The sequence below is a fragment of the Dendrobates tinctorius genome, unplaced genomic scaffold (genome assembly GCF_039654945.1).
Source record: "Dendrobates tinctorius isolate UK_male_01 unplaced genomic scaffold, ASM3965494v1 ptg000065l, whole genome shotgun sequence".
NCBI lineage: Eukaryota > Metazoa > Chordata > Amphibia > Anura > Dendrobatidae > Dendrobates > Dendrobates tinctorius.
The window spans coordinates 3,613,240-3,639,737 of NW_027361733.1; the positions used below are offsets into that span (position 1 = coordinate 3,613,240).

At 47.2% G+C, this 26,498-nt stretch overlaps 1 protein-coding gene across 6 annotated transcripts in view; it reads right to left on the minus strand.

Moving 5' to 3' along the window:
- The window catches only part of CSE1L (chromosome segregation 1 like), a 90,510-nt gene that overhangs the window by 23,133 nt on the left and 40,879 nt on the right, over positions 1–26,498 (minus strand). For all 6 annotated transcript variants that reach the window (XM_073580524.1, XM_073580521.1, XM_073580525.1 and 3 more), the window contains exon 20: positions 14,704–14,912. In XM_073580524.1, the coding sequence (XP_073436625.1) occupies positions 14,704–14,912 (209 nt within the window). The remainder of the gene's footprint in view (positions 1–14,703; positions 14,913–26,498) is intronic.

Genomic DNA, 26,498 nt, shown 5'->3' on the forward strand with positions numbered 1-26,498 from the left:
ACGGACTCACGGTATGCATTTGGTATTGCTCACGATTTGGGGGCTCTATGGGCCAATCGAGGGTTTATTACTACTGCCGGAACCCCAGTGAAAAATGCTAAAGCTGTTAAAACCCTCATGGACTAGATAAAATTACCTTCTCAGGTGGCTATTATCAAAGTTAAGGAGCACGGTCCTAGGAACAGTCCACAGATTGTTGGCAACGCATTTGCGGATATGCAAGCAAAAGCCGCCGCTCTTTTACCCGTTGAAGCAACCATACCAACTATGGTGACCACACGCTCTCAGCGTAAACAGTTACAAGAAGCATCGACCCTACAAGAACATGATGATCTACAACAGACTGAAGTTTTCTGTCGGACCCCGTGAGACCGCTTAATGACGATGCAGAGAATGTCTCCAAAGGAAGAGGTGAAGCAATGGAAGACTGATGGGGCACGTATGGATAATGGTCTCTGGAAAAAGCACCAACTTGTGTGACTCCCTAAGCGGATGTACCCTGCTGTTGCGACATGGGCACATGGGCCTACATATCGAGGAAAGAATAAGGCCCTAGCATTGGTGCAAAAATTCTACTGGGCCCCAGGAATTTCCAGTTTTGACAGTGCTCAACCGTGCCTGTAATATCTGTCAGATTGCAATACCGGTCAACTTCAACGTGTACCCCCGAAGCATCTTGCTAGGCCCAACTATCCTTTCCAAAGGCTCCAGGTGGACCATATCACACTACCCAAGTCTGGAAGGTATGAATACTGTTTGGTTGTTGTTGACATGTTCTCCAGTTGGCCGGAAGCATTCCCTGTTACCAACATGACTGCAAAAACCACAGCAAAGAAACTGGTGATGGAAGTCATATGCAGGTACGGGGTTCCAGAAGTTGTTGAAATTGATCAAGGTCCGGCCTTTTCTTCTCATGTGTACCAAGAAGTTCTGACAATGCTTGGATCCACTGTAGCCCGCCATACTCCGTACCACCCACAATCCAGTGGGAAAGTTGAGAGGCTGAATGGCACACTGAAGGGACAATTGACCAAAATGATGCAGGAGACTACGGCTCCATGGCCAGAGCTCCGACCCATTGTACTATACCACATTCGTACTACCCCTATTGCAAAACATGGCCTGTCCCCATATGAGATATTGTTTGGTGCTAGGCCCCCGGTTGCAAATTTCCAGCCTCAGCAGTTATCAGAAGAAACTGATCGTGCTGTTCAATACGTTATTCAGCTTAGTAAAAATCTTGCTAACACCCATGCTCTAGTTTCTTCTCTTCCAGATTCAGCAGAAACCGATACCTGTCATAACCTGAAGCCTGATGATTTGGTAGTCGTGAAAAGGCATGTCAGAAAGCACGGACTAGAACCCTTGTATGACGGTCCCTATCAAGTCCTGCTCATCACCCCTACATCAGTGAAACTAGAAGGAAGACAGACTTGGATCCACGCATCGCACTGCAAGCTGGTTAAACAAGCCATTAGCAAATAAAGGGGGCATAATGTTTTGGTCTTTCGCATTTTCCATTTTATTATTGGTAACCGCATGGGACAGCCTAAATTCCCCAATGTCCTAGAATAATAAGTTTATACAACATCATGAAAAATTACTGAGAGATTTGTTAAGACAATTCCCAGTCTCTGGCAGACTGTTGGATCTGCACGCATTCACCAGTGTCAGCCACGAGCATCCCCTTTTTGGCTATCCCTGTTCCACCTGAGGAGTTATTTGCTTGGACTAACTTTTCTGACACATTCGCTAATAATGCCACAGATAATGCTAATTTGTTTCCACAGGGTTCTAACAAAACCTGTGCCAGTATTCCTGGCAATATATCTTGTAATGAGTCCTCTGAATATGTGCCAGGAACCCCCACTTGTGGAAATCCTGATGTAGGTTATTGTAGTCCTTTTAGGGCAATCTCCAACTTGGTGCATGCTTCAGAATGCATCTGCATTCATAGACTTAGTTCATAGATTGGTACTGCAACATTCAGCCCTATGGGATTTACCTGATGATATGTTCTGGGAATGTGGAGACAATGCTTATAAATGGTTGCCAGTAGGGGTAAGAGGTACTTGTACTCTGGGTCGCTTGACCCCGGTCACCTTTGTTATTACAAACAGTTGGATACACAGGCTATACCCAAACATACATTATACAAAAGAGCTGCGGACAATTCACCCCGCCCTTCAGGGAGACCACATATAGTACAGATGTGTGGCCAATAAAGTTGTCAGTTCTATTTTTATTTACACTAGGATTACACAAATGTGGGATAAATTGGTTAGGGCCACAGACCATGTAGATTATCAAATTTGGGATATATTGGACATACTTAATACTACTGTTGCTGTCCAAAATCAACTTATCATAGTTACTAATCAACATACTATAGTGCTGGACTACTTAACAGCAGCACAAGGTGGTATGTGTCAGGTTATTGGACCCGCTTGCTGTCATTATATAGATCCTAACAGTACTATGAAGTTAAATCATAGAATCGTAGAGTTGGAAGGGACCTCCTGGGCCATCTGGTCCAACCCCCTGCTCAAAGCAGGATTCGCTAAATCATCCCAGTCAGATGTCTGTCCAGCCTCTGTTTGAAGACTTCCATTGAAGGAGAACTCACCACTTCTCGTGGCAGCCTGTTCCACTCATTGATCACTCTGTCAAAAAGTTTTTTCTAATATCTAATCTGTGTCTCCTCCCATTCAGTTTCATCCCATTGCTTCTAGTCTTTCCTTGTGCAAATGAGAATAAAGTTGATCCTTCTACAATGTGACAGCCCTTGAGATATTTGTAGACAGCAATTAAGTCTCCTCTCAGTCTTCTCTTTTGCAAACTAAACATTCCCAAATCCTGCAACCTTTCCTCATAAGACAGGGTTTGCAGACCGGTCACCTTTCTGGTCGCTCTTTTCTGAACTTGCTCCAGTTTGTTGATGTCTTTTTTAAAATGTGGTGCCCAAAACTGGACACAATATTCCAGATGAGGTCTGACCAAAGAGGAGTAGAGGGAAATAATGACTTCACGTGATCTAGACTGTATGCTTCTGTTAATACATCCTAGAATTGCATTTGCCTTTTTTGCTGCTGCATCACACTGTTGACTCATATTCAGTCTGTGATCTATTAGTATACCCAAGTCTTTTTCACATGTGCTGTCACTTAGCCCTATTCCTCCCATTCTATATATGCTTTTTTCATTTTTATTGCCCAGATGTAGTACTTTGCATTTCTCCCTGTTAAAAACCATTCTGTTAGTTACTGCCCACTTCTCCAGTTTATTTAAATCTTTTTGAATCCTCTCTCTCTCTTCTCTAGTATTAGCTATCCCTCCTAGCTTTGTGTCATCAGCAAATTTAATCAGTTTACCCTCAAATCCTTCATCTAAATCGTTGATAAAGATGTTGAACAATACAGGGCCCAGGACAGAGCCCTGTGGTACCCCACTTGAGACATTCTTCCAACTGGATGTGCAGCCATTTACGACCACTCTTTGGGTCCGATCACTAAGCCAGCTATGAATCCACCTAACAGTTGCCTTGTCCATTCCATACTTAGTCATTTTTTCAATAAGGATTGTATGAGAGACTGTCAAATGCTTTGCTGAAGTCAAGATATACTATATCTACAGCATTTCCTTGATCCACCCAATCAGTGATACCGTCATAGAAGGAAATTAAGTTAGTCTGACATGACTTATTAGTTACAAACCCATGCTGACTCTGTTTAATCACTTCATTCTTATCCAGGTATTGACTTACATGTTGTTTAATAATTTGTTCAAAGATCTTTCCTGGTATAGAAGTCAGACTCACCGGCCTATAGTTGCCTGGGTCCACCTTCTTCCCCTTTTTGAAGATAGGAACAACATTTGCTCTTCTCCAGTCTTCTGGCACTTCTCCTGTTCTCCAAGAATTTTCAAAGATTATGGAGAGTGGTTCAGAAATTTCTTCTGCTATCTCCTTCAGTACTCTGGGGTGTAATTCATCTGGACCTGGAGACTTGAATTCATTTAGGTTAGCTAAGTGTTTCCTCACTATCTTTCTGTTTATAGATATCCTGGATTCTTCTATTCCCTTAATAGGACAGTGAATAACAGTTGGTGTTACATTTCCTTTCTGAGAGAAAACAGATGCAAAATAGGAATTTAAAAGTTCAGCCTTCTCAACATCCTGTCTTACCATTTCATCATTTTCATCCTGTAAAAATCCTATAGCATCTTTGACTTTTCTTTTACTTTTGACATATCCCCAAAATCCTTTATTATTGCTTTTGACATCTCTTGCAAGCCTCAATTCATTTTCAGCTTTAGCTAATCTGATTTGTGCCCTGCAGATTCTGCAGACAGCATTATATTCTTCTTTAGATATGCCTCCCTCTTTCCATTTTATAAACATTTTTTTCTTCCTTTTTAGCATGTGCTTAAGTTCTGTGTTCACCCATCCTGGTTTCCTTAAATGCTTCCTATTCTTCCCTCTTTTCGGAATTGTTAACAACTGTGCTTTGAGAATTTCATTTTTCAAGATTTCCCATCCTTCCTGGACATTTTTGTCTTTAAGGATATCCAGCCATTGGATCCCTCCAATTATCTTTCTGAATCCCTTAAAATCTGCCTTTCTGAAATCTAACCTTGACGTCTGTGTCTTCACAGGTCTTCCTCCTCTAGTTATCCAAAATTCTAAAATAGCATGGTCGCTACCTCCTAGGGTTCCAGCCACTTTTACCTCCTCACCCATTTCCTCCCTGTTTATAAGGATTAGATCCAAGGTAGCAGTTCCCCTTGTTTTCTCCCCTACCTTTTGGAAGATAAAGTTGTCAGCAAGAGAGGATAAGAATTTCCTTGACCTGTTAGTTTTGCCTGAGAGAGATTCCCAACAAATGTCTGGATAGTTGAAATCTCCCATGACAACTGTGTCATATTTTTTGGAGAACCTGGCCATTTGATGCATAAAGAGTTCATCCATATCTTCAGCTTGCACAGGCGGCCTGTAGTAAATGCCTACAATGGTGTCCTTTCCATTGTTCTGTCCTTGTATTCTTACCCAAACAGTTTCCACAGAACTCCCAGTCTCTGAAGCTTCAATCTCTGTGCAGATATATGGGTTTCTAACATACAATGCAACACCCCCTCCTCGTTTATCAAGTCTGTTTCTTGCAAATAAGTTGTATCCTTCTAGTCTTGTATTCCAATCATGTGTATCGTCCCACCAAGTTTCAGTGATTCCAATGACATCATATTTCTTTTCCTGTGTTAGTAGTTCCAATTCTCCTTGTTTGTTGCCCATGCTTTGCGCATTAGTATAGAAACATTTTAGTTTGTGATTGGTTTCTCTTTCTCCAATATTTTTATTAATTAGATTCTTTCGTCTTTGTTCTTCCTTTCCACTTCTATTAGCAGAGTTCTCAATAGCATTTGTCAGGTGTATGGCTTTTTCTGGTCTTTTGCTTCCCTTCCCATGTTGTTCTAGTTTAAAGCTCTCCTTACAAGTGTAGCAAGGCGACTTCCAAATACATGCTTTCCAGTCTTCGTAAGGTGCACCCCATCTCTAGCAAGTAGTCCATCGTATAAGTAGTTCACTCCGTGATCCAGAAATCCAAATCGTTGCTGACGGCACCATCGACGTAGCCAGTTGTTCACCTGCAGAATCTTATTCCACCTCCTTGTTCCATGGCCATCCACTGGGAGGATGGAAGAGAAGACCACCTGCGCTCCCAGTTCTTTCACTTTCTTGCCTAAGTCTTCAAAGTCTCTGCAGATGGTTTCCAGGTCGTTTCTTGCCGTGTCATTTGTCCCCACATGTAGTAGCAGGAATGGGTAGTCATCTGTAGGTCTGAAGAGTCCTGATATCCTGTCAGACACCTCTTTAATTTTTGCACCTGGAAGACAGCACATTTCTCTTGAAGTTATATCCAGTCTGCAGATAGCGGCCTCTGTTCCTCTCAACAGGGAATCCCCCATGACCACCACTCTCCGTTTCTTCTTCACAACATTTTTCTTTCTCCATCCAGGAGGACTCTGAAGGCGTACAAGGTTGCTGTTTGTTGGCAAAGTCTTATCCTGATGTATTTCTTCATCATTTTCCTGCGTGAGAGCCTGGTACTGGTTTCTGAGCAGTATGGGTGCTGACTGCCTCCTGATCCTCCTGCTTCTCTGGGTCACATGTCTCCATTCCTCTGTTTCTTCAGGTGCACTTCGAATTTCTTCTCTTTCTGTAACATGAAGAGATAATTCTGCTCTGTCCAAGAACTCTTCACCTTCCTTAATGATCTTCAACGTAGCCAACCTCTCTTCGAGATTTTGCAACTTTTCCTCCAACAGGGACACAAGCTTGCATTTGTGGCATGTGAAGTTTGGCTTTTCCACTGGTAAATCTGTGAACATGTAGCAAGAAGTGCAGCTCACCGAATGGCTCCTGGCCTCTTCCATATTGAGATTTCTTAAAAACGATGAAAGATGAGCCAAAATTCGCGCGCCGATCGGTTTTTCCGATTTCCTCTTTTCAGCTGCAACGGCCAAAACCCAGTGATCGTTGAGCTCGCGGAGACTCTTCACTTATCCCAGAAGGCACTGGGAATATGCAAATGATCTCCTCAAGACTCTTCCCCTGGTTTTCCGATTTCCTCTTTTCAGCTGCAACGGCCAAAACCCAGTGATCGTTGAGCTCGCGGAGACTCTTCACTTATCCCAGAAGGCACTGGGAATATGCAAATGATCTCCTCAAGACTCTTCCCCTGGTTTTCCGATTTCCTCTTTTCAGCTGCAACGGCCAAAACCCAGTGATCGTTGAGCTCGCGGAGACTCTTCACTTATCCCAGAAGGCACTGGGAATATGCAAATGATCTCCTCAAGACTCTTCCCCTGGTTTTTGAAGTTGAAGTTAGAAGACATTCAAAGACTCAGATCAATATGATAAAGACAATGATCGTAATAAGGATAGTAGGTTGTCAGACACCTTCTCCTTTCTCAATGCAGCCAATTGGTTTAAGGGAATTGGTGGCTGGATAGCTGGGATCTTACAAAGCTTGTTACACATTGCTGCCTGTATCCTTGTTGTGTAAGTGATACAGAAATACACCAAAGAACAAGTTTTAGTATGTATTAGGAAATTCTGCACTAGGGCAGCTAATGATGATCCCAAAGGCGGCGTCGCCCCTGCTCTTCTCTGCACTGATCTCAAAAGGTTACTTGATGAAGATGTTGAAGCCAAGCGCATGGCTACCTTCAAAAGATCTCCACCACCGTCATCAAAAATTGTTATTCGTAAATTGCAGCATACAGGGGGATGGGTGCGCCGCAACAGCCATGACTGATAACACGGCATCAGCCATGTGAAGACCAGTACCCCTTGAGCTAATGGCTTGGGATAGCACCTCTGATGCTGCATATTAGTTAACAAAATTTATCTAGGGGGGATTGTGATGTACAGTATTCAGATGTACAGGACATCTTGTTCTCAAAGACTCCATTTTTGTGCTTGCGACGCCATTTTGCTGTTTACGAGTTAAATTTTGTAACTTAACTAGGGGAAAGTTCACGGTTGTTATGAAACCAGACTGTTCCAGCTTGTACAAGATATGAGATGAGACCCTGAAGAATGTGCTATTGCTCTATTTTCTACATCATGCAGCTAGGGACATATTCCGATCTTCTTGCAATACTATTGGCTTATAAAGTAAATGTATTACGCCGATGTTATTGGTAGCTATGTACTTTGCATAATTAAGCAAAATACTATAAAAAGAGGTGACATAATAAACGAGGTTAGCGATCTCCTTTGATCCTCCCATACAGAGACATCTCCGTCTGGTCATTTCAGTTGCTAGCAACGCCTTGTGGATTAATTTGGAAATCACCTGGTCAACTGTGAAGGGTTAATTTAGCCCTCCCTCAATAGCTACCTTGTCACTACATATGGAGAGGTGATTCATAGTACGCCCACCTGCATGTTTTTGGGCTTTGTCCACCACTGAAGCGATCTCTTTAGAGGCCCTGGTAGATTCATGGGTCTGTCGAGTGAAGACTGATGCCGGTCCCATATCGAGAGAATCTCCTTTTGTAAGGGTCTCGAATGCAACTGAGCTTATCTGACGCACGAAATGCATGCCGTCATAAGGCCCACAACCTTCATGGCCGCTCTTATGGAGGCGTGGTGCTTCAGGAGGTCTTCAACTTTATTTTGTATTGCCTCCTGCTTTTTTTCTGGAAGAAGGAATATCCTGCGTCCTGAGTCTAGGAGTACTCCGAGGAAGACCTTCCGGTTCTCTGGTATCAGATCTGACTTCTGTCAGTTGATAATCCAGCCCAGGAACTCCATTACTGTGATCGTCAGGTTTCTGTCTCTGATGAGCGCTTCTTCTGATCCTGCCACCAGGAGGAAATCGTCTAAGTATGGTATAAACACAATTCCTTGGCTTCTCAGGTAGGCCACTACCTCCGCGACCAGTTTTGTGAAGATTCGGGGGGCCGAAGCCAGCCCGAATGGGAGGCATTGGAACTGGAAGTGGCAGGTCCGGGTCGGTAGTTTGACTGCAAACCTTAGCAGTTTCTGGGATGAGGGATGGATCGGGACCTGATAGTAAGCACTCTTAATTTTTAACAGTTCAGGCCTCGCCGGATGTTTTTTTTTTTCCAATGGAGAATAGCGAGAAGTAGCGCCCCTTGCCAATCTGTCAGGGGAACTGGCGTTATAACCGCCGAACTGACCATATCTTGTAGGTCTGTCCACGTGGTGGAGTCTGTCGGGACTACGGTGGGGGAAATATATCTTTCGGGGGGACTGGAGCAAAGCTGTATGCTGTAGCACTCCGCAATGGTTCTGAGGACCCATTGGTTGTGGGTAATCTGGGCCCAATTTTCCGCGAAGTGGCGGAGTCTTCCCCCGATGCCAATGGCATCATTGCCTCTTAGATCTGGAGGTTGACGCAAAGAGGGAGCCCTTGCTTCACCCACCCTGGCTGTGGGAGATCCTGTATGAGCCTCTGTTGGATCTGCCCTGGCTCCTAAAGTCTGGCTGTCTCCTAGAGAAGAATCCTCTCCGAAAAGACTGGGGCAGTTTTGGTTTTTCCCTCGGGAAATCCTTTTTGTCGGAAGCCAGCTCTAAGATGCTGTCTTGGGCTGGCCCAAACACTTTCACTAGCTCTAATAAGAGCTGCAGAAGTCTCCCATGTCCTTTTTAAGAGAATGTTCGCCTTTCTGTCCATTGGGTCACGGAGGCTTAATGAGTCTTCGAACGGGATGGCGGTCTTATTGGTGACCTTGGCTACCGGGACATTGATCTTAGGAATCTCTTCCCATAGCCTTGTTTCCTCTGGGTCAAAAGGTAATAGACCTTTAAAGTAATGGGACAATACCAGTCGACGTTCGGCATCCTTCCTTCCCTCTAAGACCATAGCTCTGATGTGTTCACTTATAGGGAACACAGTCTATCCCCCGAACATCAAGTCCTGTCTGGATTGTGGCTTAGGGACTTCCTCAATCTGCATTGTGTTTCTTACAGCCTGGACCAACTCGTCGGTGTCCTCTGAAACAGGTACTTTCTGCCCCAGTCATGGCTGTCTGCTGGGATCTCTCCTTCCTCCTCTGGATCGGAGTCCTGGAGGTCAGAACCTCAGAACCCGCGTCAGAGCTTGGTTCGGACTCTGGCTCTGCCTCCCACCTTGCGCGCTTACAGCTAGGCCTTGGGCTCGGAGGCTGCTGTCGTGAGAGGCTGGACATGGAGGCCCGGACTTCCTCTCGTATCAGGGCTCTCATCTCTGAGAGGAAGGATTGCTGCTCATCCCTTATGACCCTTGATGTACAAGGTCCACAGCCGTGGTTGTCTTGAAGCTTTACGCGGTATACAGGGCATCTGACAGATTTTGCTGAGGCCTTGCCGGAGTCCTTAGTCACGGTCGGGGGGGCTGCTGGGGTTCCCTTATCCTAATAGCATAAGATAGGGATAGTGAGGCCAGTCCGTCCTGTAGAAGGCTGCAGGAAGGGTGGTCTGCGCCAGGTGCACTTACCCCTCCGTCTGGTGCTTCTGCTTCCATTGCTGCCGCTTCTCCTGCTGCAGCATCACTCTCCCCCCGCAGCGCGCGCTGAAGTTCAAACCCGGAGTCCGTGACGTCACCGGAAGTGATGCGTGTCTTCTCGCGAGAGGCCGGGAAACCACGTGCCGGCCACTTCCGCGTTCCACCCTGGAACGCAAGTCGCCGCTTGCGCCCTTGACGGCGCCTGATCGTGACGTCGGCACCCACCCGGAAGCCCAGCTGCCTGCGGGGACCGTGCTCCACGCCGCCTCCATCGTCAGGGATCCGGTGGTCAGATGTGTGGAGCAGAGAGCCTCCCAACGGGAGGAGCGGCTCCTTCCAGGAGTGTCGTCCTGCTCACTGGCTTTTGGGGCAGAGGGACTCCCCACCAGGAAGTTTCGGCCCTGGGCTTCTTGACAGGGGGAAGGATTGGACTGGCCGCACAATCCCCCTGAGCCCTTCGTTAAGCTCTGCGCAGGGACTCTAGTGTGTCCCTCCATGCAGGGATAGGAAAAACACTGAGGGAAAGGGGGTGGGACGGGACCTTTTAACCTCTCTTGTGCTTTCCTGTCCCTGTAAGGAGGAGGATGACATCCTCTGTGGTGCTGTCAGGTGGACATCCTGGAAACTTAGTTAAAATCTTAAAAAAAGAAACACAACAATAAAGCTGAGCAAAAAGATCTGTAGGATTCTGGCTCAGACACCACAATGGCAGTTTGGAGAGCCCTGCAAGTCACCTCCTACCCATCAACATCCCCGATAAGTTATCCAAAATTTAATGGTGATGCCAGCAGGAGGAAGGATTTCAGGGCACTGGTTCAATGGGCACAAACCTCCCACCTCTCTTCTTGACCATGATCCTGCAGATGTTTTTGCTCAATGTCATTAAAAGCCATTTTCAGTTGCAGCAGCTCCACAAAAAAAGTGACATAAAAAGTTAGAGGCTGTAAACCTCATATCTAACCCGAAATGGGGTTCCAATAAATTCTATAGCTCGACACGGGGAAAGCAAGCCCTGATACAGCTCCATTGACTTGAAGGTTTAAAATGTTATGGGGCTTTAGTAAAATTCAGAACTATGTAAAATAAAGAAAACCAAGTTTGGTATTGCCATAATCATAATGACCTAGAGAATCAGGTTGTCATTTTTTTTTTTTTTTTTTTACAAACTTTTCATATGGCTACGTCAATGAAGAAAAAATATCGTTCTTGAAAGGAGATGATTAAAAAAAAAAAAAAAAAAATGAGCAAAAGTGAAAAGTTGTTGCATCCTTGAGGGATTAATGTAGTGCTGATTATTATCAGAATTGACAAATTTGACCCAAAACGCTACAAGACAGAAAGAAAAATAGGGATTTTTGTGTGTACTCACCGTAAAATACTTCTTTCTGAGCCAATCATTGGGGGACCATGGGTGTTATGCTGCTTGCCACTAGGAGGACACTAAGTGAACACAGAAAAATTAACTCCTCCTCAGTATACACCCTCTCGCTGGCTGAGATGTGGCGTTGTCGAATTGGATCCTGATGGGGTGACCTGCGAGGAGATGGTGAAAACTCAGTAGGGCTAGTCTGATTGCTCGTATCTCCAAGATGTTGATGGAGAGGCGAGACTCTCGAATGGAACAACAACCCTGAGCCCTGTGGTGGCGAAAAACTGCACCCCAGCCAAGACGACTTGCGTCTGTGTTAACCACCAACCAACGTACCGAAAGAAAGGACTTCCCTTGATTCAGGGGGGACTTCACTGTCCACCGCCTGACGGTTAGTCTGACCTGCAGGTGGAGAAGGAACCGACGGTCCAAGGAGAACGGGTTCTTGTCCCAAGTCAACAGCAGCGCATGTTGCAAAGGGCGGAGATGAGAAAACTATTTTGTATCCGGAGGACACCAGCTCTCTGACCCACTCGTCGTAGGCGACCGCGAGCCAGGAACGAAAGTAGACGACCACCTACGTTGTTGGTGTCAGCTGGATACCGCAACAAGTCATTGTTTAGAGGATCTATGGGATCTGGCTCCCCTAGATCCAGATGCCCTTGGCCTGGGTTTCCAAGAATGGTTAGGTCTGTATGAGACCTGGGAACCTCTCACCACGCAGGGACCGACCTGATCCAGAAGACAAGATTGTAGAAGATCAGCTGGAATTGTTGCGAAAGGGCTGAAAACGAGTCGGCTGTTGAATCCGAAAGGGCCGGACGGGCCTTTGTTGGGGGAAGGAATTTACTCTCCCCCCTAGTAATGTCAGAAATGAGCTGGTCCAGTTTCTCTCCAAATAGAAGACCAGTTTGATAAGACAGAGAAGTCAACGATCTTTTGGAGGTGGAGTCTGCCCGCCAGTCGAAGAGCCATAGGGCGCTGCTAATGGAGACTGCATTTGCGGCTGCCTGTGCAGCGCAATTGGCAGCATCTAAAGAAGCGTCCACTACAAAGTCTCCTGCGTGAACTATCTGCCTGGCGACGCCGACTGCCTCCGAAGGAAAATTGCTGCCTTGGATGGCAGTAACTAACACCTCTGCCCAAGCGGCCATAGCTTTAGCCACCCAAGTCGCCGCGAAAGATGGAAAAAGTGCCGCTCCCGAAGCTTCAAAAAAGAGTGAGCGAGCAAGGTAGTCAATTTGACGATCAGAGGGGTTTTTGACTGAAGAACCTTTAGAAACGGATAGGAGCGTTTTGGAAGCAAGAAGCGATATAGGAGGATCCACAGAAGAGGATTGTAACCAATCCTTCATTAGTTCAGGAGCAAAAGGGTATTTAGCCTCAATAGGCTTTTGTCCTGAGAACCATTTATGTGGCCGGTCCCTATGTCTCTGGACAATGCCCTTAAACTCTGGATGGCTGGCAAATAACCTTTTTAAAAGAAACAACGTGTTCCGGAGCGGGAGTATTCTCCTCATCCATCTCCAGAATCCTATTGACTCTAAGAGAATCAAGTGATTCTTGGTCATTTGGAGGATTCTGGGGTACAGACGTGTCAGACTCGTATTCAGAGACGTGTTCGCTGGGAACATTAGGAGAGGGAGAGAGACAGAACTCGCAGGTGCCGAAGCGCAGGCATGACTGGGGGACGCGTTATGGGTCCACTTTCTAGATACCTGACCATCCCTGGAACGAGTATGCCCCCTGCTGGTGGACGGTTCCTGGCCGTCGCCAGAGCCCTGCTTGGTCGGCGAAGGCGCATTCTGACTTAAGGAGGAGTCCCGGAGGGAGTCTATAGCCTTGGTCAGTGACTCCACAGACCATGACAGGGACGCAGCCCACTCTGGGGGACTAAATACAGGGGCCCCGATGGCAGTGTCGATGGATGGCGTTTGGGCACAGGCCGGGTCACACTCCGTGCATAATAAATTAGTTTGGGCACTGGCAAAAGCAGTCTTGCAACTGGCACAAGAGGTAAAAAACGCAGTGTGCTTCTTGGTAGCCCTTTTAGCCTCCTTAGATCGAGACATAGTGCCCCAAGAGGTTACAGGCAGAGCCTGGGCTGCAGGTGGTGAGAGTGCAGAGAAGGGGTTAATGTCACTGCCGTGGCACAGTGCAGCTGACCCGATATTCCCGGGGGGGTTATCCGGTATTCCCAGGGGGGGCCCTCCGATCTTTCCAGGGGGCTGCCTGCAGTGCTTGCTGCTCCTTTTAGCGTTATTCACGCGTGTCCGCCGGGCAGTAATGCAAGGAAGTATGGCCCCCGAGATCAGGAAGGAGCCTCTCGTTCAGAACGGGAAGCGCAAGTAACGTGGGCGGTACCCGCTCGCGATGGGCGGATGTTTGGGACTGCGGCCTAGCGTGGCCAGAAGCCGGGGCCTCAATTTATGACTGCTGCCGGCGATGCGTTCCGGCTGAAGGCAAACACGGCGCAAATGCCGATGGACGCCGGATTAGCGCTCCCCCTGCCCCCCCCAGGACCACTGAGCGTGGCGTCGGCATGACGATGCCGTGACAAGCCATCCGAGATCAGTCCGTCATACTCACAGAGGAAGGGCGGCATAGCAGAGCTGGAGCTGCGCCGTCCTTAAAGGTACCTTACTCAATCGATCCCCTTTACAGAGGGGGATGGAGAGGCTGCCACTTGCATCCGTGGGATCTCATCTTCAGAATCCTATTGTGCAGGATAAGTCCGGGGGAGGAAATATGAAGGTAAACCCCCATTTGCCTCTGCTGCCGTGGGAGGCCGGGACCGGAGGAACCGTCGCCCTAAATGAGCCTCGGCATGACCCCTACGTCGCAGGAGAGGGTGCGGGGAGGTATACTCCGCGTTCTCGCCTGTTGATGTTTCGGGGGAGATCGGACCCCATTAAAAAGGTCCGTCGCCCCCTTCACTCCGTTAACTAAAAAATAAAAATTTACGGAAAAATCAAACATTGAAAATAAAAACGGTGGGGTCTGAAGCCAGACCCAAGTGCCTCCTACAGACACTAAGCAAGAACTGGGGAAATCTCAGCCAGCGAGAGCGTGTATAATGCAGAGGAGGAGTTAATTTTTCTGTGTTCACTTAGTGTCCTCCTAGTGGCAAGCAGCATAACACCCATGGTCCTGTGTCCCCCAATGAGACATAGGAGAAATAACGAAGCACCAACATGAGCATGTATGTACATAGTGCAGGCACCTCCTGACCTGACAATCTGGGCTGAGATACAGAAAGTACTGTACCGAGAGCTGTGTATAGGTGTGCAAGAGTCACACAAATACTATAGAGTTACTCACAATTTTATCAGTGGCGTTGGCCGCAATTAACCTTGATCCTCTCTCCATAAAGGCTTGTAAGAGTCTCACTAGGGGAGGAATATTACCAGTTCTCTCCCATAGAATCGGCTGCAGAAGATGCGGGAACAAGGACATGTAGGAATTGGGAATGTCATCTTTGTGCATCTCCAGGAGCAAAGACATTACTTGAAAAACATACGGCATAAACTCTACAGAGATAAAACAGAGCAATGTGAAGTACAACCAGGGAAAGATGATCACATCACAGCTTTATGTTACTAAGGTTACACTGTAACTGTAAAGTTCATGTAATGGCTTTCCTTGTTCTTGGAATGTGCACATTGTAGATACGGACTGGAAACAGCAAAACCACAAAAAGGAGCATATATGAAGATAAAGCGTAAAGGAACACGTGTGAAACAAACCAGAATGTATGTTAACCCTTAGATTCCTCACAGTACCCCCCCAAACACACACTGCCCCAGCTTTATCTCTGAGGCCTACTTTATACCCCATTGGCAATCTCTCAGTTGCTACTTCTGGTCGTCACATGGAATGAATTCTAACAGTCTTGAAAGAGTTCCCAGAGGAGCTGAGCACTTGTTTGCTGCGTCAAACCCAAACTAATCTGTAATGTAACCAATAGCGCTAAGGGAAAAAGCACGTATATATAACCCTTTAAAAAAAAAAATAAAAAAAAATTACATTTTGAGGAGAACTCTTAAAAACACCTAGGACCCCTATAGTGCACAATAGTAGAACATACCAGTGTGAATAATCAGACCAAAAAGCTTGAAATAGGGATAATTCAAACTATAACTGTCAATCGATCCAACAACCAACACTTATTCTGTCTCCCCTTCCTTATATGAGATTAGTAAAATATCAGGTAGATAACAGACCCTTCATCAGAGGAACAAATGTGTTAAATTTGGTTGTGGAATACTAAATGATCCCAGGCTACACCACCTGTGGCCTATGAATCCCTGAGATATCCATTTTCCCGTCTCCCATGACGGCACACGAGAGAGAGGATCCGCCCAGTCAGGACAGGAACCCTACTGAAGATAAAAGGGCGGTACCTCTCCCTCGCTTCAGTTGGGTTTCCTGTCCTGACAGGGACCCGTGTGCTAAAGACGGCGTGTCAAGATGTCTGTACCTGCCCACCCCCGTACCAGCGTGGAAGATCAGGCAGAGTGTGTGCTGGGCGTCGGGGGTGGAAGCGCCATCCGCGGCTCCCAGAGTCCAAGCGGGCGTCAGCGCAGCATGGTCAGGGGCTCTTCCGTGCCTGCTGGGCCACCCTCCTCCCTCTGCCGGCATCCAGTTCATCCAGGAGGGGCGGCCGCTTCCGGGTCGCGCCCCTCTGGCGTCACATGCAAGGCACACTGGGAGTGGGCGTGCCCACGTGACGTCGGAGGCGGCGCCCATGAAAAAACCGCCGGCCGGCCAAAAATCATCCCAGCAGCGTGGCGGGGGGGGGGGGGGGGGGGGGGGGGGGGGGCTGTCAATGGGCACCGGAGGAGGCGGAGATTGCAGTGGATCCCTCTTAAAAAGAGGGATGACCACAGAAGACGCACTCATGCCCAAAACTTCACAATGGAAGTGGGGGAGGAAGAGCAGCAGCGGCAGCAGAGGCAGCAGAAGAAACTCTCGCCACATGCCTTGCCTAACCACCAGCATACCAGGAGTAGCCGCTCGAGTGGTGGGAGCGGCAGTCGTAAACACGACCAGCATGACTCCGAGACGTCCAGAAAAAAAACGTCACGAGTGCATCTGAGGAGCCTCCGAGATTGGTACCCTTGATTGACAGCGGTGGTGAGTGATCTACGTGAATGTCACCCTTATGGTAACGGGGTTCCATTTTTCTGTTTGATCACTAGGGGTCGAGGAAGTCTTGCGGCAAAACGAAGAATAGAGAATGCGCCCCATGCAGAGACCCGCTGACAGATCAGTGGCAGAAAGATCTCTGCGCTGACTGTATAAACAAAACCATACGGGATGAAACCCCTGATTTGGTGACTAGCCTTAGGGCTATAATACAAGAGGAGGTGAAAGGCTCCTAAAGGCAGCCCTTACAAGGACGAATAAAAGCCGCAAAAGGGATTCTGATTCAGCGGCCTCGCTAGTGCAGAAAGGTCATGAAAATTCCCTGTCCCCCTCCTCTACCTCTACTCAGTCCTCAGAATCCTCCTCGGACAGCGATATAGGGGGCCGTCCGTGTTTCCCAACAGAGGACGTGGAAAAGCTGGTCAAAGCGGTCAGGTCCACAATGGGCCTTGAGGAAAAGACTCCTAAATTATTGGAGGATGTTATGTTTGGAGGACTGGAGGAAAGGAAAAACGCACCTTCCCTGTAAATAAGATAATGGCCTTAATTGACAGGGAATGGAAAAAACCTGAGAGGTCGGGTGCCTTACCTTCTACATCGAAAAGGAGGTACCCATTTGAACAAAAAAAAAGACTCAAACCTGGGAAAAAATCCCAAAAATGGATGGTGCCGTAGCCAAATCCTCAAAAAAGGTATCTCTACCATTAGAGGACTCTGGCGTGCTGAAAGACCCACTTGATAAAAAAAGCAGATGGTTTCCTGAAACATATCTGGGAAGCATCGGCAGGTGGATTAAAACCGGCAATAGCTGGTACTTGTACCGCTCGTGCCCTCATGGTCTGGCTACAACAAATAGAGGACCAGATCAGGGATAAAGTTCCTAGGGAAGAAATACTGTCTAATCTGACACTGGGACATGGAGCAGCGGCTTTCCTAGCAGATACCTCAACAGATTCCGCGAGTAACAGCTAGAGCGGCAAGCTTGTCAAATGCGGGAAGACGAGCCCTGTGGCTTAAAGGGTGTACGGGGGATTTGCCATCGAAACATAGACTGTGCTCCAATCCATGTGACGGCCAATTCCTCTTCGGGAAAAAACTAGAGGAAATTTTGGAGCATGCGGGGGGATAGGAAGAAAGGCTTCCCCCGATTTCCGGGAGAACCCAAAAAGCAGCCCTTTCGGAGGAGAAGATTTAACAGGGGTCATCCCCCGGGAGATAGGAAAAATTGGGACTTTAAAGACTTTAAAGAAAGGAGAGGATCGGGCTATATGTTTAAAGGGCCCTCTACTTCCAAAAAATCTCCCCAATGACATCAGGTCGGAGGTAGGCTTTCTCTCTTCGTTTCCGCATGGGCAAATATCTCCCCCAGTGCATGGGTCCTAAGCATACTCAAGGATGGTTTAAAAATAAAATTCACCCGTCCGCCCAGGCAAACCTTCATAACACCACCCCGAAGGAAAGCCCAAGAGCAACAACTGGCCCTGGAGACAGAAGTCTTGGGACTTGTGCAAAAACAAGTCCTACAGGAAGTCCCAGTTCAAGAAGGGGATTTTACTCCCCCCTCTTTTTAATACAAAAACCAGATGGCTCTTGGAGGACCATAGTCAATCTGAGGAGACTCAGTGGATAGACAATTGCTCCTTCAAAATGGAGTCAATTATTGCGGCCACAAAAATCCTGTTCCAGCACTGCCTCAAGGCAGTGATAGACTTAAAAGATGCCTACTATCATATCCCAATCCATCGGGAGTATCAAAAGTACTTGAGAGTAGCACTCTATGTCCAAGGTCAGGTCAAACACTACCAATACGCAGCCCTTCCGTTCGGCCTGTCTACAGCCCCCAGAGTTTACCCCAAGCTGATGGCCGAAGTAATGTCATTTCTTCGTTCCCGGGACATAGTGATCATCCCATATCTGGACAACTTTCTTGTCGTAGGGAGGTCGGAGACCCATTGCACACACTAAGTGAAGGAAGTGATATCAACTTTAATAGGGTTAGGATGGATAGTAAACATCCCCAAGTCGAGATTAACACCAGTAAAGGTGCAATCCTTCCTAGGGTTAATACTGGACTCCAAGTGACAGCGCTGCCTCCTAGCAGAGAACAAAGTGACCAAGATAAGGGGCCTAGCTCGCACAGCAATACAAAGGCCAGCTATGACACCGAGGAACGCAATTGTCCCTTTTAGGCTCGTTGACATCATGCATACCCGCGGTAGCGTGGGCACAGTACCACTTAAGACAACTGCAGTGGGAAGTTCTGTCAGCGCAGAAACAATTGAAAGGTCGTTTAGAGAGCAAACTATGTCTCTCCATGGCGGTAAGAGATTCCCTACTCTGGTGGACTGTAGAAGAGCATCTAACAGCCGGTGTCCCGTGGCAGAAACCAGTCGAGGACATCATTACAACCGATGTGAGTGCCACAGGGTGGGGAGCACACCTGAGATCCCACTTAATACAAGGAACCTGGTCCTCGCTAGAAAAGGATCACAGTTCAAATGTAAAAAAGAACTAAGGGCAGTAGAGAAAGCCGTGAAACATTTTCTCCCCTTGCTTCGTGGCTGCCACACTCGAGTCATGACGGACAATCGTGCAGTGGTTGCTTACATCAACCACCGGGGGGGGGGGGGGGGGGACGAGATCTCGGGGCCTCATGGAAATATCAAATCTACTTTTCCAGTTATCAGAACATCTGTTATCCATCACGGCACTGCATATAAGGGGTGTCAAAAATACACAAGCAAACTTGCTGAGTCGCAGGCACCTAAGACAGGGAGAATAGTCCCTAAACCCTCAAGTTTTCCAACAAATAGTTCAAGCTTGGGGCAAACCGGAAATAGACCTGTTCACCACCTCACGCAACAGGAGAGTCCAGAAGTTCTGCTCACTGAATCCAAAAGAAAATCCCTTCGCAGTAGATGCCCTACAAATACCCTGGAAGTTCTCCCTGGCCTACGCGTTCCCCCTAACAATGATCCCCGTAGTAGTCCGGAAAATCAGGGAGGATTGAGCGAGAATACATCTTATAGCTCCGTTTTGGCCGAGGAGGCCTTGGTTCTCCCTTCTGAGACTCATGTCAGTGACAGATCCATGGATCTTACCGTAGGTTCCAGACTTGCTTTCCCAGGGACCAGTGGTCCACTCTCAGGTGAAGGGCTTCCATCTGGCAGCCTGGAATCTGAGAGAGCGCTACTGAATCGCCAGGGATTCTCACCAGGGTTAGTTTCCACCCTGCTGAAGAATAGGAAACCTATAACATCCCAAATCTAAGGTAGAACGTGAAAAAAGTTGCTAGACTTCCTGGGGGAACCTTTAGGGGATGAAGATCCAGTGGGACCTATCTTAGAATTCCTACAGTTGGGGCTGCAACTCGGGTTAGCCACTAACAAAGTCCAAGTCTCAGCTCTGGGGGCCCTATATAACTGCAACCTAGCATCCAATAGGTGGGTGTCCCGGTTCATAAAGTCCTGTGGCAGGTCAAGGCCGGTCATTATCCCAAAGATACCACCCTGGGACCTGAATCTAGTCTTAGAGGCTTTAACCAAAGATCCCTTTGAACCACTGCAAGAGTTGTCACCAAAACAACTCACACTTAAAACTGTGTTACTGGTAGCCTTAACATCGGCCCGAAGAGTGAGCGACCTACAAGCTCTATCTACAGTGGCATTTAAAAGTTTGGGCACCCCTGGTCAAAATTACTGTTATTGTGACCAGTTAAGCAAGTTGAAGAAGGGCTAAAGTTAAAGATGACACATTTTCTCTTTATTTTAGGCCAAAAAAAAATTATATATTTTCATTTTAAAAATTACAATAAGGAAAATAGGCCAATGCAAAAGTTTGGGCACCCTGCATAGTTAGTACCTAGTAGCACTCCCTTTTAAAATTTCACAGCTTGTAAACGCTTTTAGTAGCCAGCCAAGAGTCTTTCAATTCTTGTTTGATGGATTTTCATCCATTCTTCCTTGGAAAATTCTTCCATTTCTGTGAGATTCCTGGGTCATCTTGCATGCACTGCTATTTTGAGGACTAGCCACAGATTTTTAATGATGATCGAATCGGGAAACTGTGAGGGCCATTGAAAAACCTCTAGCTATCGCCTTTTGAGGTAGTCTATTGTGGATTTTGATGTGTGTGATCATTATCCATTTGTAGAAGCCATCCTGTTTTCAAATTCAGCTTTTTTACACATGGTGTTATGTTTGCATCAAGAATTTGTTGAAATTTCATTGACTCCATTCTTCCCTCTACCTGTGAAATGTTCCCTGTGCCATTGTCTGCAACACAACTCCAAAGCATGATTGATCCATCCCCATGCTTAATGGTTGGAGAGATGTTCATTTCCTGAAATTCTATGCAATTTTTTCTCTGCACATACCTTTGATCATTGCGACCAAAGAGTTTTATTTTAACTTCAACGATTCACAGGACTTGTTTCTAAAATGCATTGGGCTTGTTTAGATGTTCTTTTGCATACCACTGATGCTAAATTTAATGGTGAGGGTGCAGGAGAGGTTTTCTTCTGATGACTCTTCCATGAAGGCCATATTTGATAAGGTGTCTCTGAACAGTAGAACAATTACCACAACTCCAGAATCTGATAAATCTTTCTGAAGGTCTTTTGCAGTCAAGTGGGGGTTCTGATATGCCTTTCTAGCAATTCTACAAGCAGCTCTCTCTGAAATTTTGCTTGGCCTTCCAGACCTTATCTTGTCCTCCACTGTTCCTGTAAACTGCTATTTCTGAATTACATATTGAATTGAGGAAAGGACAACTTGAAAACGCTTTGCTATCTTCTTATAGCCTTCTCCTGCTTTGTGGGCCTCCACCATTTTCATTTTCAGAGTGCTAGGCAGCTGCTTAAAAGAACCCATGGTGGCTGTTTTTTCGCACAAGGTTAGAGGAGGCTGTGTGTCTCTAAACCTGTGGAATCTGCATCAGCTGGCCGTTCCTAACATTGAGGGTGAAAAAGCCATATCCCTTACAGGCCAATTAAGGTCTGAAACCTTGGTCAAAGTTATCTGAGCACACAAATCTCCAAAGGTGCCCAAACTTTAGCATCGGACCATTTTTCTTTTTGTAATTTTTAAAATGTGAAAAAATTACAATGTGTATTACTTTTTAGCCTAAAATACAAATCAAATGAGTCATCTTTAACTTTAGGCCTTTTAGAGAACATTTTATCTTCAACTTGCTTAACTGTTCACAATAACAGTAATTTTGACCAGGTGTGCCTAAACTTTTGCATGCCACTGTATATGTCCTCCATATACGCAGATCTTGGATGACCGAGTGAGTGATTCTAAGACCAGACCCGGCCTACCTCCCCAAGGTGGTCCAAAAGTTTCATAGACTCAGGAGATCTCCTTGCCATCATTCTGTAATAATCATAGAAACCCGAGGGAGCAAAAGTTCCATACATTGGATGTAAGGAGAGCCATATTACAATATATGTCAATAACTAGTCAGTGGAGGAAAGATCAGTCCCTGTTTGTAGCCTTTCAGGGTAGTAGAAAAGGGTACGGGGTAGTGAAGAGTACCATTGCCAGATGGATCAGGGAGGCCATTATGTTATCCTACTCTGCAAGTGGCGCTCCGGTTCCAGAAGGCATCAAGACTCACTCCACCAGAGCTGTGGCCACTTCCTGGGCAGAGAAGGCTGAGGTATCGATTGAGCATATATGTAGAGCCGCTACTTGATCCTCACCTTCGACCTTTTTAAGCACTACCGACTTGACCTATCTTCCGCTACTGGCCTAACCTTTGGTAGAAGGGTGCTACAAGCGGTGGTCCCTCCCTAAGGTGTCTTATTCTACAAAAGTCTCTCACGTGTGCCGTCATGGGAGACGGGAAAACACCAAGGTTACTTACTGGTAGCCATTTTTTCCAGAGCCCATGACGGCACCTGTATATCCCCCCCCCCCTTATCACTCCTTTGGTGTGCACTATAGTTTGGGTACTTTTTTTAGTTAAATATAATGTGGTGATAGTTTTACCATGTGTACTAACCCAGGGGGGCCTCATGCTCTGTAAACCAACTGAAGCGAGGGAGAGGTACCACCCTTTTATCTTCAGCAGGGTTCCCGTCCTGACTGGGCGGATCCCCTCTCTCATGTGTGCTGTCATGGGCTCCGGGAAAACCAGTTACCGGTAAGTAACCTTGGTGTATTCCTACCCTGCCTGGCAGCGGAGGTAGGCACCCTAAATAACGAGGTTTTAGAGGCCCTGCTCTACGGCGGCTGACCCTAACTCTACCTGATAAAACAAATACTTGTAAGGGAACCTATATTAGACATAGAACAACTACCTAGTGAGGGGAGAGAGGGAAAGCTAATAGGATATAGCATGTATCACTTATCATTTTGATGCTTGTTAATGGAAATTGCTTCCATGCCTCTGCCTCGAGGCGTTTCTCCTCATAGAATCGTAGCGTTGGAAGGGACCTCCTGGGCCATCTGGTCCAACCCCCTGCTCAAAGCAGGATTCGCTAAATCATCCCAGTCAGATGTCTGTCCAGCTTCGGTTTGAAGACTTCCATTGAAGGAGAACTCACCACTTCTCGTGGCAGCCTGTTCCACTCATTGATCACTCTGTCAAAAAGTTTTTTCTAATATCTAATCTGTGCCTCCTACCGTTCAGTTTCATCCCATTGCTTCTAGTCTTTCCTTGTGCAAATGAGAATAAAGTTGATCCTTCTACAATGTGACAGCCCTTGAGATATTTGTAGACAGCTATTAAGTCTCCTCTCAGTCTTCTCTTTTGCAAACTAAACATTCCCAAATCCTGCAACCTTTCCTCAAATGGTTCATCAGGAGGCCAAAAATCGTAGTTACTTACCGTTAACAGTATTTCTCTGAGCCCATGAAGGCATCACGGAGAGAGGGGATCCGCCCCACGGGGACAGGAACCCTACAGATAAAAAGGCGGTACCTCTGTCCCACATCAGTTGTTTTACAGAGCATTAACGGAACTTCAGCCTAATACTAACACAACACTTTAAGAAAAGGAATTTCTATAATCAAACTGCTTATAGGCGACACCACGTGACTTTATGATTAAACTGTATTTACAATAAGTGCGCACCCCACGCGTGTAGGGAGAGAATATACGGGTGCCGTCATGGGCTCAGAGAAATACCGTTAACGGTAAGTAACTACGATTTTCTCTTTGCCCTATGACGGCACCACGGAGAGAATTGCAGAGACTATATATTAGGGGGGGCGACCACTGCCTCCAGCACCCTTCTACCAAAGGTTAGATCTGAGGAGGTGGTCAGGTCCAGCCGATAGTGGTTGAAGAAAGTTGAAGGAGAGGACCAAGTAGCGGCTCTACATATCTGTTCAATAGAGACGCATGCTCTCTCTGCCCAGGAAGTTGACACCGCTCTTGTGGAATGGGCCGTTATTCTGCCTGGAATGTCCGCCCCTTGTGACGAGTACGACAAGGTGATGGCGCCCCTTATCCACCTCCGTCTTCTGCTGCCTCTCCCCCCGCACGCCCTGGAGGCCCGCTGACCCCAGCGGCGGCACCTCGGGTAACCGCCCCAGCTGGGATAGGGGGCTCCCGCTGTCGTCCTCCAGGCTGGTCGGCCCCGGCATCCCACGACGATGGTAAGCCTGTAGGTTCCCTATGGGGACAGGAAACCAACTGATGCGGGAGAGAGGTACCGTCTTTTAATCTGTAGGTTTCCTGTCCCCGTGGGGCGGATCCCCTCTCTCCGTGGTGCCGTCATGGGGAAAGAGAAATTCATGTTTTAACGAGGTACAGATGCTGTGACATTCACAAGCCCATTGTGGTATACCTGGGCAGAGCATACTGTGTTTTTAAATATGGTTCCACAGCCGGGGTACCACCCACCGTGGAACCTCATTGGTTAATGCCAAAGTCTCATAGAAATTCCCTTATAGGTTAGTCATGTTGGGAGAGTTCATGATAGGACGATCCCCTTGTCCCCTCCCCACAACATTTTTGCCTGCCAACAGACGTGCCATTCTGTACCTCCCCTTCTGCGTTCCATAGTGGGACACCTCTGCTCCAACCGTCCTGGAGCGCTACAAGAGGACAGGAACTGGAAGTGACTGCACTTGTTACGCCATCCCTGCGTACTCACCCGGCCATCGCTCCCACGCCGCAGCCTCCCGCCGCCCGACATCCACGGAGGTCACCTCTGGCAGGTGCGCGGCCGGCGGCGTCCCTGCATGCAATGCGCATGCGCCATAGGCCGCGCCTCCCTCCTGCTTCTTGTGCTCTGGCTATGCCCTGACCCGTAAGCACCTCCCTGACAATGGCAGACCAGACAGGAGCATATCAGGCCGCTTCCCACTGAGGGAGGTGCCCGATTGTTGTGTTTCCTAGCACACTGGCCTCGCTGCATCGTGTGCTCTCGGCTCCTGCAGTTCCGTTCTTGCCTGCTCTCCGCAGCAGCCTCAGTCCTGCTACTCGGGTTCCTTGCTCTCTTCCGCAGTCCTGCCTCCAGTGTTTCTGTTCCATCCTACTCCAGTCCTGCTGTCCTACTCCAGTCCTGCTTCCAGTGTTCCTGTTCTGTCCTACTCCAGTCCTGCCTCCAGTGTTCCTGTTCCATCCTGCTCCAGTCCTGCCGTCCTACTCCAGTCTTGCCTCCAGTGTTTCTGTTCTGTCATCTATACTTCTGTCCCACAGTCCTACTCCGGTCCATCCTGAGCCGCCCCTCTCGGTACCGGCTACCGTGGTACTCGAACCCCTGGGCCTGCTCCTAACGGTCCCTGTATAGGGGTCGGTTCCACCTGGCAGCTCGCCCAGGGCCCCTCGGTGCCACGGTCCAGAGGGTCCACTCCTGGAGTTTCCGGCTCCAGACTACCCACGCTAACAGCGCTCCACGTTGGAACGCAACCAGGCTATCTGCACATGCGCGACATAGATAAACTTATCAGCAGAGTGTGCATAGATGGAGCACGCATGTGTGTGGGAAAGGTTTCAGAGACCTATGATAGTCCTGTGATTTTATCCCCAGGCTAGATCTGTCACATTAGCCAGACATTTTATAGCCAAAGATAGTGTCCCACATGGGTGCAGTAAAAAATACAGACAGTGGGCAGATTGATGTTCACTCATAATTGTTCAGATAGAACACACTGTCAAATAGCAATATAAGGTAATTTAGGAGACAACAATTAAGGGTATCAGACAAGTATCTAATGGTCATAGCAGGTTAGTGCAAAGGAAAAATATAAAGAATAAATTCACAACAGAAAAATCATACACAGTGATACATGTCACCTTCCTATAGGACCAAACAAATAGTTTACAAGGAGGTTCAGTAGAAGCACAAATTATAGAAAACATGTATATAGGATCTGATCCTTGAGATCCTTAGGGCTCAATGATTGAATCTTGAAGATCCATTCCGACACCTTTTGAAGGATTTTTTTCAAGATCTCCCCCTGTAAGCCTTGGTCTAATGAGTTCATCCATGCAGAATATTATGTGGTTCAAACAACCATCATGTACACCATTAATGTGTCTTGTATATTGCGGTACCCTGTTTACTTCGAAGATCACCTAGGTGGTCACCTACCCATCTCCTCAGGTCTTTGGTGGGGGCAAGCTCTGCAGGTGACTTTATATACTACACCCGATGTCTTACAGTTCCCAAAATCCTTTATTGTAAAAGGCAGGGCTGTGAAGTCAGTTGTGGAGTCGTAGCCCATTTTGGTGGAGTCGGAGGTTCGGCTAACCTACTCCACAGCCCTGGTAAATATTTTTTTCCTGATGCTGAGCTGATAAAGGTCTTGCATGGGTTATTTCACTTACACGTACAACAGCAATCTCATTTAAACGAGCCACATACTTTTCTGTCCAGTCATGTGCCTGTTTGCTGTGGCCTAGAGTATAGGCTGTGTGTTAATCGGTCCTCTATAGACAACCCCTTACGGTAAATGACCTTGGGTGTAAATGGAATGAGCCCCTTGAGATTCGAGTCTGCTCAAATGGCA